Here is a 13,122-nt window from a genome sequence, read left to right on the forward strand (position 1 = left end):
CACATTTAAAATTGTTAGGATAACATTACATGAGAAGTGTTACTTTTTACAAGGACCTAGTGGTTTATATTTTCTGAGATTTATAGGAGTAAAAATATTAAGACATATACTGCCAAATTTCCCTCCCTCTGATAAACTTCTAAAAAATATTTAGATTTACAGTAAAATGTGTGATGTTGAAAATTTGGATTTATATCTGATTCCCAATCAAAATGAACTCTGTAAAGATATCAGAGATTTTAATTCTGAGATCTTTACTCCTTATGATGTACCCTGAACCCCAGGTCCTGGACGTATGTTTGCGTTATAATTATACATAGTGTGGGGACGCTAGATGATGCCAAAATAATCTTGTTTTATTATGCTTTCCATTTGGTTTAGCCGACTGGAGTGGGTTTCATCGTTCTAAGAACGAACATAGTCGGAGACATCATATGTTAATATACTACGGATTAGAAGATTCTAACTCATCCGTAACTGTTTTGATTACTAGTTCATTTATAATATTTTTCGTTCCAGGTTCGTTGCTCCAGGTTCCTCTACACTCTAAAGATCACAGACAAGGAGAAAGCTGAGAAGCTAAAGCAATCTCTACCTCCAGGCCTCCAGGTCAAGGACATCAAGTAGATGATCGTCCTCCAGGTCAAGGACATCAAGTAGATGATCGTCCTAACTGAAAGCATCCATGAGTCATTTATCCTGGATATATCCTGGCAGTTCTGAACCCTGCAATCTAATTTAAATAACAAATTTTAGAAAGATTGTTTTTTTTTCAGATGAACAAACTATGGCAGCTTGCGATACGGCCGATGGTCAGACAAACTTGGCAAAATGGCCATATTCGGGAACTGAGTTCAGGATTTGATTCAGTCGGAAGTTTTGGTTTCAGAGGTTTTGCCACAAGTTCGTCGTTTAAGACTGAAGATGAGCGGAGTGAAATTGAGCAGTACATGCGAGAACACAGTATAAGGGTAGAGGGAAATGATGCACCCGATCCTATTCTCAGCTTTGATGGGACCTCAATACCAAAGAATATTCTAAATCATGTTATGAAGCAGTTTGATAAACCAACTCCAATTCAATCACAGGTATAGATTTATTTAAATTTGGTATCCAACTCAAACGGTACGCCTCAAATATCTTATTTTGATTGTAGGCTTTACCGATTGCATTGGAGGGACGAAATATGGTTGGTATTGGACAAACAGGTTCGGGGAAAACACTTGCATTTCTCCTTCCTGCTCTAGCACATATTCACAAGGCTCGAGAGACAAGACACAGTTCAGATTACAGAGGTCCTGTAGCTCTAATCCTTACACCAACCAGAGAACTCGCTCAACAGATACAGGAGGTGTCAGAGCTATACAGGAGATCTTCAAATGTCATGAACGTATGCTGTATAGGTGGAGACTCAAGGTAACCGGTTTTACACAGGCTGTGAAAGGGAAGAGGGGTTAATGGTTAATTATATTGATTTTGGATTGTAACCCGTCTTGTTTACAAATGCGAAAAATTTAAAAAGATTTTAAAAAACCCAAAGTTAAAAGCGGCTTAAATTGAAATAATGATGACACTGAATTATTTCAGGTATCGACAGCTAGAGAGATATGATCGAGGTCCTGAGCTGATGATAGCAACACCTGGACGATTAAATGATTTTATACAATCCGGCGACATGAATATCAGGTGAAAATTAACCGAAAATTTATGAAGAGAAAAGAGTTCATTTCATTCTTCCTTCGTGGATTAACTTTTTTCTGATTAGTCGGCTATGACGTTTTAACCATAGAAACATCTTTTATTTTCCCGAGAAAAGAGAATCCGGTCTTCATTTTCCGAGCTGGAAACTTTTGTGTTGGAACCAATTATCCCGTTACCCTCATCTCAATATCCACTGTGGACACTTTTGATTTTCTCTTTTGGATATCCATGCTGGATTCCCACCAGTGAGAGATTGCTCATTGATTGCACGCAAAATTGTAGGCCTCCGATTGGCTTTTCGGTTTCTGCTAACTAAACCCTGATTCGTTGAATATTAGACACTTAACTGGATATAAAATGGAGATTAAATAAATCTGCAGATTAAATAAGGAGATCAAGCATTTAAAGCTCCGGCCATAAAAAAAGTCTTTCTGAATTATTTTACACGTAGTCTCTGAAAAAATTGTGTGTTTAGGCCTTTTAGCCTACAAAATATAGTTCAAATGTGCTAAAAAGGGCTTTTATTAGGTACAATGTCCTCAAATTGGGGGTTGTCGATGAAATATTTTTCTCTATAATGCCGTTTAAACCTTCAAAGATGGGCCTAATATTCGAAAAGTTCTCGGTCTCCTTTTCAAAGTTTGATTTGTTTAAATTCTAATTCTAATTTTATTTTTAAGTTGTATAAGACAGAATAGAATAAATTGTACATCTTCAATGATAGAGTTGAGGATTTCAAAAACTGAAGTACGAAAAAAGATTTCAAAGTTTTTTTTAAAAAAACATTTGGAAAGAGGGTTCACTACATTTCGAGTGAAGCGGCATTTTAGAGCAAAATGTTTCGACGAAGACCCCCCAATTTATCGTCTTTGTACCTACTATGCACACATTGTATAAGAATAATGCCTTTAAAGGTTAAAATGGCGTTTCATAACACAAAACTATGATGGTTATTAGGCTAAAAAGTCTAATCACACTTTTTTCAGAGACACCTTGTAGTTGAATACAATATCCTTTAAAAGTTACATAAATACATATTGGAACATATGATTGCAGTGGTGTTGAGTATGTGGTACTAGACGAGGCTGACCGGATGCTGGATATGGGATTTGAACCTCAGATTAGAAATGTTCTTAAAGCCATTCAAGGAGATAAACAAGTCTTAATGTTCAGTGCTACATGGCCTACAGATGTCAAGGTAGGAACAAAAAATTAACAAAAGTTTCCATAAAAGTTACACTACACTATTTTTTTTTTCTCTAAAAATCCCTTTATTTCCAATTCTGGAGTAAAAACTGTTTTGTTTTTTTTGGGGGGGAGGGGGGTTAGAGGATTTTTCAAGAAAATTTACACCGGGCGGCCCCTGCCTGAGTATTTATTATATATTTATTATTTGGCGGATTTTTACGGAGTCTTATAATTTTTTAGGAGTTGGCCGAAGATTTTCTTGGAACTTACGTGTTCATGAATATCGGGTCTACAGAGCTGAGTGCAAACAAGAATATAACCCAAAAGGTGGTTGTGTGTGACAAGAGCAGTAAACATGGTATATTTCTCGACACACTGCAAGAGATTAAAGATCAGAAAACTTTAATATTTGCCGAGACGAAAGCTACTGTCGACAGATTAGAACATATAATACGGAAAAGGTAGGAGTTAGACAGTTTTTAAAATATAAATCGGAGTTAAATGACCCTTTTACAGAAAATACCATTAATGATTCACATTAGCAGTAGCACCCTGAAAACCTAAATCAACGAAAGCAGAAAGATGGCTAAAATCTTGTCGTTTTTGAATTTGTATTGATTACTTAGATCAGTTCTATACCTTCTTATTTTTTAGTGGTATCCGTGCAATGGGAATACATGGAGACAAAAGCCAGTCTGCACGTTCAAATGTGATAAAAAGGTTCAAGAGCGGTGATTGTAAAATAATGATTGCAACTGATGTTGCTGCTCGAGGACTAGATATCTCAAATGTTGAATATGTCATAAATTATGATTTTCCGAACGATATTGAAAATTATGTTCACAGAATCGGCCGAACAGGACGATCGGATAAAAAGGGAACTTCCATAACATTTATGGGTGATGATGATGCTAATCAGGCGAAGAAACTAGTCAATATTCTGAAAGAAGCAAACCAAATAGTTCCTGAGGAACTAGAGGAGCTAGTCCACCAGGCTAGAGGGAATAAGATACAGAAACGTAGATACGGAGCTCCTGGAGGAGGATTTCAAGGATATAAATCTTACAAGAATAGAGATGATTCTTACAGACGGAAACCTCAGTATAATAACAGGAGAGATGACTGGAATGATGATTCAACACAGTACAGGTCATCAAGAAATCGACGCGACGACTCCGATCCTTTCTATTAAAAAAATAAATTTGCTATTAAAAGTTTCTTGCATTTATAAAATGTATATATATCCATAATGTTTATGTTATTCTCATTTGTTTTTATTTGAGACATTCCAGATGAGTATAATGATGCCGGGGCGATTGGGAGCTCTGCTCACTAGCTCCTGTAAAATCAGCAGCAGAAACTGTAGTAGCTTGGGAGCTCTGCAGACGCTTAAAGTTCGTCAGAAGATAGAAGAGAAGAGAGCCGCTGCTCTGTTGGGCGGTAAGTCTGAGGTTTATTTTACAAGTTTTAGATTTAAAACATACAATATTGTGCGAATAGATAAAGATGAACACGCTTACCTGGGAGAAGCCTCTGTAGTAAGTAGAAGAGACCAAGAGGGAAGGAAGAAAGGAAGGAGGTAGGTGGACGATAACCTAGACCATAGCAGTATATAATTGGGAGCAGAGGCTAGTCCAGAAGTCGTCTTCAACTTGTTTATCCTATCTAGACAATTCTTGTCAGTAGCCTAAACAACGAGCAGTGTTAAATATTTCTAGTTTTAGTCTTAATTTCTCACTAAATAGTTATTCTTTTGTCAAGGGTTTCAGCATGGGCCCTTTTTTAGTCGTATAAATTAATATCCTACTAGTTTCATTTTATTGCTGTCCATTGAGGACTAAAACTAAACGTTTATGGGACAACATTATTTCACCTTCCTGGCTCGCTTGCATGATTTTATAAAAAAAAACGCCTTGGCGCCACAGGGAATTTTTTTATCTCTTCTCGGAACTCAAAATTAAATGGTCAGAAGGTGCCTGCTCACTCTACTTCCGCTCTTTTTTTCATAATAGAACCCCCCCCCCTCTCTCAAGCCGCAGCTTCACTTTTGCACAAAGGAACAAGTGATATGAGGAAAAAATGGTCCCTTTTCTAAATTAATATTCCCAAAAAAATTTAAAAAAATTCCAAACCGTTATCTTTCAAAATGATGTAAATATTGAGTCTTAAATTTTCGCTCCAATTTTTATACTGGGGGGAACTCTAGATAATGCTTCTTGAGCCATGTATCTAAATTGAGGAAATTTTTAAATTTTTTAATGAATTCATTGAAAGTTCAAGAAGATAAGTTCTTACGCTTCCAGGAGATAAGTTCTTACTCAAGGGAATTGCATTATTCTGCAGGTTTTTGGTTACTTTTAGAAAAATGAACACGATACTTTTTACCCAAAAATTCATTTATTCTCTCAATTTCAGCGAAGAAAACCTTTAAAATTTGTTTGCACTCCGCGCGAACATAGTAAACTTCAGGAGTAAAAAAATATATCCTAGAATGAGGGAGGAGGGGAAATGATTTTTTGAGAAAAAATAAACTCGAGTAGTATTGCTACACTTGTAAGCGGTGTGGGTTGGCCATGATGGGACTTTTTTCAGATTTCATCTCGTATTCTCCTATACTCATTTGATTTTGTATTCTATGTTAAGGTGGTCAAGGAAGGATTGATGCACAGCATAAAAAGGGTAAACTAACCGCTAGAGAGCGTATATCCGTCTTACTGGATCCAGGAACATTCGTAGAGTACGATATGTTCATGGAGCACACCTGCACCGATTTCGGGATGGAGAAGGAGAAAATTCCCGGGGATTCGGTAGTTACCGGCCACGGACTTGTTAATGGCCGCCGAACCTATGTGTTCAGCCAGGACTTCACGGTGTTTGGTGGGTCTCTATCCATGGCACACGCTAAGAAAATTTGCAAGATAATGGACCAAGCAGTTCTGGTCGGAGCACCTTTAATCGGACTCAACGACTCCGGTGGAGCCAGAATACAGGTGAAGTAAAACGCGAACACTCTATACATTTCAATGCTTTTATTTTAGAATTAAGTGGAAGAAAGTGAAATATTTTAATTTGGTTTCATGTTAAGTTTTGTTGTAGGAAGGAGTTGAATCTTTGGCAGGATATGCAGATATCTTCCAACGGAACGTTTCCGCTAGCGGAGTAATCCCTCAAATATCCCTGGTTATGGGACCCTGTGCCGGTGGAGCAGTTTACTCTCCTGCACTCACAGACTGGACCTTTATGGTTAAGGTAATCGATGACAAATATAACCAAGATTGGTTTTGTTTATAAATGACTTTTTTATAGGACACTTCATACCTTTTTATCACTGGACCTGACGTAGTTAAAACAGTGACTGGTGAGGAGGTAACTCAGGAGGAACTAGGAGGGGCTAAAACCCACACAACCGTATCTGGAGTAGCGCACAGATCTTTCGAGAATGATATTGATGCTCTTCTCCAGTTGAGGACTTTTATGGGATTCTTACCTCAGTCCAACAGGGATCCTGCACCTGTTCGGTCCTCAGATGATCCCTGGGATAGATATGTTCCTGGTTAGTTATCTAAAATCATTTTAATGAAATATAATTTTCTTTTTTTTACATCACTATTTTATTTGTCATCTTCAATATTTTAAATTTTAGGTTTAAACACTGTTGTCCCTCTTGAGTCTACTACTGCCTATGACATGATGGATGTTATTCTTGGTGTGGTCGACGAGAGAGATTTCTACGAGATGATGCCGCTCTACGCCAAAAATATTATCACTGGGTTTGCCCGAATGGCCGGTCGAACTGTCGGCGTAGTTGCAAACAATCCTAAACATGCGGCAGGATGTCTAGATATTAATGCCAGTGTGAAGGGAGCACGATTTATCAGATTCTGTGATGCGTTTAATATTCCCATTTTAACATTTGAAGATGTTCCTGGTTTCCTACCTGGAACTGCTCAGGAGTACGGAGGAATTATTAGACATGGAGCTAAACTTCTCTACGCTTACGCCGAGGCTACTGTTCCAAAAATTACTGTTATTACAAGGAAAGCATATGGAGGTGCTTATGATGTTATGTCATCTAAACATTTACGAGGAGACACTAACTACGCTTGGCCGACTGCCGAGGTAAAAATTAACTATTTATAAACAAAATATAACATTTTAATTTGCATAAAAATCAACCTTCTTTAGGTTTTAAAAACTGTCAAATCTATTTAGTTTTGTAACACATAGTTTTTTAGTTCAGAAATCAAATCTAATGAACTAGGCTGCGCTTATCTTCTATTTCAACTTTTAATTGTGGCTTTATCTGTGAGCATCTTCTCTATGTACAGTATAAAACAAAAACAAAAAAAGTTTGCGGATTTCATAATATTTTTTCGCGCATTTTCAAAATTTTTCAAAAATAAAAAACTTTTAAACAAAAATGTTTAAAATTTTGATCATTTATAAACCTTCCCTGGGGTCACGTGATGTCCCACACATAATTTGGCCCAATCGGTTCAGCCGTTTTGACGTTTATTGGATACAAACAAACAGACAGACTCGACAGACAAGCCAAATATATAGATAGATGTTTTCGAAGTTGTAAATCGGCAAATTCTTGGCAGAAAATTTCGCAATTAATTAGATTGCATCCCTAGGGTTGCAATATTACATTGGATCCCTAAGGTTGGAATATTACATTGCATCCCTAACGTTTTAATATTACATTGCATTCCTGAGGTTGCAATTTTACATAAAATCTTTAAGGTTCAAATGTAAAGACTCCAGTGTAATAATTTTGTTTAAAAGTGAGGGGAAAAATTATTATTATATGGATCTTTAATTGAATGATTTTTGTTAAGGTTGCTGTGATGGGAAGCAAGGGAGCAGTTTCAATTATTTTCCGGGGTAAAGGATCAGAGAAGAACGAGCAGGAGTACATTGATAAATTTGGAAACCCCTTTCCAGCTGCTGTACGAGGATACGTTGATGATATAATTGAACCTGCTACTACAAGGAAACGTATTTGTGAGGTAATTATCTTGTTGAACATATCTTAAAGGTTGAAATTAAAGATTATTATTCTGTTAATCAAGTGGTATGTATATATTTGGTATTCTTATTTCAGGATTTAGAACTACTTTCAACCAAGCAAGCAGAGCATCCTTGGAAAAAACACTCCAACATGCCGCTATAATTCTCATTTCAGTAAAACCATGTGAAAACTCTTGTCAATTATGTAAGATATAGAAACGAATATTTTTAAATAGATAATTTATGAAATTTTGAACGTGAAATTCAAATATTTGGAATCAAGTGCAGATAATTTAGAATATTTGGAGTCATATCCTAGTAATGTTGCTTATGAGAAATGCATAAAACATACAATGGCATGACTGTTAATATGATAAAACATACAATGGCATGTCTGTTATTTAGTCGTTTTCTTGGATTCCTTATAAAAGATTTATATTGGTAAATTATAAAGATTTTTAAAAAATGTTATAGAAGATGTTGATAGTAGAATTTACAACGTGTTTTAAATATGAAAAATGTAATTGGTATCCTTGGCTTCCTTTTTATGATCTTGTCAATCCAGAAATGTGAAAGGTACCATAGGTGCTAGATAATTTGTTAACTAGGGATTCAGGGAATTAGCATTTAGAAATACATTTTCAGATAAAAAATGGGATTTGACTCAGGAAAAAGAATGTGTCCGGATGGATTCTCAGATTCTGATTCAGACTCCGATATATGTTTTAGTACGGACGGAGCAGAGAAACTAGTGAAGGTATAAAACCTGGAACCAAATTTACAAATTATATTAATAAAAGAGTTGCAGGTCGTCGTTACAGTCTCATTCTTTGAAAGTAACCCTTGGCTAAGATTGTTCCAATTGTTTTACAGAAATTGGTGAAAATTAGCGTGGCTAAAATTAAAAACCTTAGATATCTTGTCAATTGATTTCGTTAGAATTTACTTAGTATTTTTAAGCGACCATTTTTCTTTGCAATACGCAACTATCTGATCACAAATTCAGGTTAAGAAGTTTTATCTAATATAATAAATAATTCTAACAAATGGGCGTAGATATGTAATTGTAATCTAAAAATTGACGACTTGTTCATGTGTAAGGCCTGGTGAATAATGTATACTAGCTGAAGTGCCCGGCGTTGCCCGTAGACTTTTAAAAAAATCGATTTTTAAGCATTTGTTGAACCGATCGGGGTCACGTGAGGTCCTACAAAAATTTGGGCCCGATCGGTTCAGCCGTTTTTACGTTTATTGGATACAATCAAACAGACAAACAAACAAGCAGACACCCAGACAGACTAGCTAAATTTATATATAGACTAGCGTTTTTGGAGTTAAGCTTCAAAAGATACCCAGTCGGCTCTAATCTGAATTAGAAATTACTTATTGTTATTGCTTTTATATTGGTAATTTCTTCATTTTTTTACCGTGCCCAAAAATACCGAAATGTTGCTGTATGATCATGACAATCCAAATCCTATCTCGAACACAAAACAAAAATGAAGAATTTAAAAGATATTAATATTCTGTAAGAAACAAAACATTTTATTGGGCACATAGGAAATTAATCAAAAATAGTTGAACTATAAATAAAACAGATTAACGATTATTTGTTCATATTATTAATAATTATTGTATCCATTTTCAGAGTAACCCCTCAGTTATTTTCTCTAATTATACGATAAAAACCATTAAAAAAAAACATTCCTATTCCCCTAAACAGCAGTGCCTAGGATCCATTTAATTTTGATGAGGATCCGGATCCCGAACCCGCATTGGAAAAAATTGATCAGGATCCAGATTATTTCTTAATTTACTGAATTTTTTCGCTTATTTTTATGCTTAACTTATGCTAACTTAATGATCCATTCAGAAATCAGGAAATTTTTATAATCTCTCTGTTTTTAATAGTTCCGATTTGGGTTTTGAGAGTATTTTTTTTTTCAGTTTTTGGTTGATATTTTGCCCCTTTGATCCGGATCCGTGCATTCGGATCCAGGAAGCCAAAATCTTGCGGATCCAACGGATCCGGATCCTAAGCACTGCTAAAAAGAATACCCTGTATAATGTATACTCAGTCCACTTTATCAAGTATAAACCATTGGAATCGTGTCTGTTCAGGGTCTTGATAAGGAGTCTGATCCTACTCCTCTAGCAGCGGCCAGCAAGAAAATAGATGATGATTTCGACAGTGATATTCGTCTGGTTCTAGACAGTGGTGATCTGGAGCTGGTATCCCAGCTGGTAAATCAGGCTGGAGTTGATATAAACTTTTCTCTGAGTTCAGCCTTCAACTGGTCTCTAGCTCTATACTCTGTTAGCAGAGCAGATTATAAACTTCTCAAGTAAGTCTCTGTAGAATTAAGATTTATTGCAAACATTTTTTAAATACAAAGTAGAATAGAAAAATAACTTACATCAATTAAAAGATGGATTCTGGAGGCAGGAGGAAGGATTCAGTCTGGAGGATCGGAGAAAGTATCCGGGTTCCTCGTCCTAGCCACTGTTGATCCTAGTTCGGTTCCGGAAAATAACATTATTAAGACTGCTGAACTTCTCATCTCCATAGGTACCAGATACCAAGTCAAACCGATTATTAATAAATTTGATTAATAAATAGTTTAATTATTTAATAACAGTGTAAACGAATCTTTCAGTTAGATCAAATATTTCAATAAACAACTTTCTTTAAGATCACCCTTACCTTCGAACTTGATATAAACCTTAAGAAATTATTCGTTAAGATGAGAAAGTTGACGCTGTACAGAATCAACGGAAAACTCCATTAATCCTCTCAGCCAGGTGTTAATTTTTAAGTTTTAAATTTATATGGTTGATGATAGATATTATTATAAAATATATTTTTATAACGTTTCCTATTTGCCTAATCAGCTATGGACATCTAGCATTGGTACAGTTTCTGTGTCAGCATGGAGCAAATATCGACCGGACGGATACTCAGGTTTTGCATTTGATTTTTCAATTAATAACTGATCTAGAGTAGAAGTTCTAGGTTTATGAGCATATTATTCAGGGTTGGACTGCCCTTATGTACGCAGTAGACGGAGGACACGGAGCAGTGGCTCGAACCTTGCTGGAGTTGGGAGCTGACCCGGATATTATCAGTGAAGATGGACTGAGAGCTGCAGATCTTGCTGCTCAACACTCAAAGCCTGTTCTAGAGGAGATTCTGGAGAAATACAGCTCTATGAAAGGGCTCAAGCTAGGAAGAGAGACCTTCTTGGAAAATTTTGAGAAACCTCGCGAGATTGACAGTATACTTCTTGGCCTTGGATTAGAAGAGTATAAGGTTGTTAAATTCAATTTTTAACTTTAAAACAATATTTTTTTTTCGCAAGCCCTTAAGAAATAATTAATTTTTGTATGATGTTTTAATTAATACATTTTTTATTGTTTTCGTAGGGGTCATTTTACCAACACAAGATAGGAATTGCAGAGTTTTTAACCCTCAGGTAATCCTCTCAATATTTAACAAAAGATTTAACAATTTCTGAAGTAAATCTTAATTTTCTTTTTTTTGAATTTTTGTTTCACTGATGAGATAAAACAGGACAAGAGTTTAAAGAATAAAGTATTAATATGGAAAATACTAAAAATTATAAATTAATGCATATATTCCCTCAAAAACTGTTAAATTATAATCCTATGGTATATTATAGTGAGACGGATCTGATAGAGCTTGGAATTGACAGTATAGGAGTGAGGAAGAGAATCCTGGAGGGACAGGTGGAAACTCATAAGAGGATCTGGGAGAAACAATCCTTACATTCTGTCAGCTTCATGGATAAACTTGCAGGACTAAGGTTGGACAGAATTGATCTCTGAACATGAATTAATGTTTAACACTTACGGAATAGATATTTAAAATGCTCGCCTTTAGATGAAAATATAAATAAACGTCAATCAGTCAATCAATTAATCTTACAGAATAAAAAATTTTGTTCTTTCTTTTAATAATATTTTTTAATCCAAAAATAAAATCTTCTCGTTATGAAGGTTGACCTGCCCTGAAGCAGCTGGAGTGCTAGGAAACCTCTCCATTCATGCAACCTTCATGAAGGCTAGTGTTGCATATGTAAGGTTACAGGCTAGAGATCACACAAATAGATTTCTCAAGGTAGGAAGTTTAATTCAAATATGCTCTCAGGGCGTCTCAATCCCCTTGCTTAAATTGTCTCTGAACGTCGCCATTTTTGTCATTCTCAAATTTTCGCGGATTTTCTTTTAAATTGACGTATTTTCAAAAAAAAAAATAATGTAAAAAATTTAAAGGGGTAAAATCGGTAAATTTTAACGGTCCATAAAAAATAAAGCCCTTAAGAACGGTTTTTTATACAAATAGACAGACAAATCAGTAAAGGTTATTTATAGATTTAACAAATCTCCACTGTAAACATGTTTACAAACTGTTTTTAATGTATGCACGAATAAATATGGTTAATTGAAAAATAAATAAAAAACTTTTCCCCTAATTTGTTAGGAATTTATTAAGGATTATTTTATCACTGACTTAGTGATTTTAATGAATGAAATTGTTATTTTCGGCAAAAAGTATAAAAGAGAAATACTAAGCAAGATTTAGTCAATTCCTACCCCCACCCCCACCATTGTTTTGAAAAACAATCTATCCCTGGTGTACATATGTTGTACTTTTCAGGAAAATATCTATATTTAAACCTGAATATTCTGTTTTAGGCCGGAAGTGATGTCGTGTCTCCATCAGAACTTCTGAAAATGTTGAACAATTGCTCAGACCGAGTTCAAGGTTTACAAAGAGAGATTATACTCCTCACACGAGAGCTTGAAAACCAGGGAGCAGAATGTTTTCCTCTTCCAGTAGATTCTTTACAGAGAGAATGCAAACCACGCTGGTTCTCACACCTCACTCTTCTCTCAGCAATTTCAGTTGGAGTTCTTGTATACAGATTCTTCAGAGGAAATCCTGTTGCTACATAGACAATCCTGATTCTATCTAGACAATCCTGATTCTACCTAGACAATCCTGATTCTTTCTAGACAATCCTGCTTTTTTCTAAACTATTTAGATTTTCTGGATAATTTAGATTCTTTCTAGACTATCCAGATCCTTTCTAGACAGACCAGATCCTTTCTAGACAATCAAAATTCTTTCTAGGCAATCCAGATTCTTTTTAGACAATTTAGATCCTTTCAAGACAATTTAGATCCATCCTAGACAAT

The 13,122-nt window shown here is 35.5% G+C and overlaps 3 protein-coding genes across 3 annotated transcripts; all 3 read left to right on the top strand.

Annotated features, from left to right (window-relative positions):
* Positions 1–495: 495 nt before the first annotated feature.
* LOC111695784 (ATP-dependent RNA helicase p62) lies at positions 496–4,106 on the top strand. Its single transcript, XM_023465226.1, has 7 exons — positions 496–609; positions 643–1,088; positions 1,157–1,416; positions 1,588–1,686; positions 2,758–2,899; positions 3,130–3,350; positions 3,544–4,106. The coding sequence occupies exons 2-7, from the start codon at positions 777–779 to the stop codon at positions 4,079–4,081; spliced, it is 1,572 nt and encodes a 523-aa protein (XP_023320994.1). The 5' UTR covers positions 496–609; positions 643–776; the 3' UTR covers positions 4,082–4,106.
* A 47-nt stretch (positions 4,107–4,153) lies between these two features.
* Positions 4,154–8,158, top strand: LOC111695773 (propionyl-CoA carboxylase beta chain, mitochondrial). Its single transcript, XM_023465214.1, has 7 exons — positions 4,154–4,329; positions 5,533–5,879; positions 5,986–6,138; positions 6,196–6,442; positions 6,533–7,008; positions 7,731–7,901; positions 7,997–8,158. Exons 1-7 carry the CDS (start codon positions 4,182–4,184, stop codon positions 8,063–8,065), a joined length of 1,611 nt encoding a protein of 536 aa, XP_023320982.1. The 5' UTR covers positions 4,154–4,181; the 3' UTR covers positions 8,066–8,158.
* Positions 8,159–8,442: 284 nt separating this feature from the next.
* Positions 8,443–12,998, top strand: LOC111695793 (ankyrin repeat, SAM and basic leucine zipper domain-containing protein 1). The gene is made up of 10 exons (XM_023465236.1): positions 8,443–8,659; positions 10,024–10,247; positions 10,332–10,471; positions 10,647–10,704; positions 10,795–10,864; positions 10,937–11,212; positions 11,326–11,375; positions 11,583–11,726; positions 11,920–12,040; positions 12,619–12,998. Exons 1-10 carry the CDS (start codon positions 8,555–8,557, stop codon positions 12,877–12,879), a joined length of 1,449 nt encoding a protein of 482 aa, XP_023321004.1. The 5' UTR covers positions 8,443–8,554; the 3' UTR covers positions 12,880–12,998.
* Positions 12,999–13,122: the final 124 nt, after the last annotated feature.

The sequence above is a fragment of the Eurytemora carolleeae genome, unplaced genomic scaffold (assembly GCF_000591075.1).
Source record: "Eurytemora carolleeae unplaced genomic scaffold, Eaff_2.0 scaffold11, whole genome shotgun sequence".
Taxonomy (NCBI): domain Eukaryota; kingdom Metazoa; phylum Arthropoda; class Copepoda; order Calanoida; family Temoridae; genus Eurytemora; species Eurytemora carolleeae.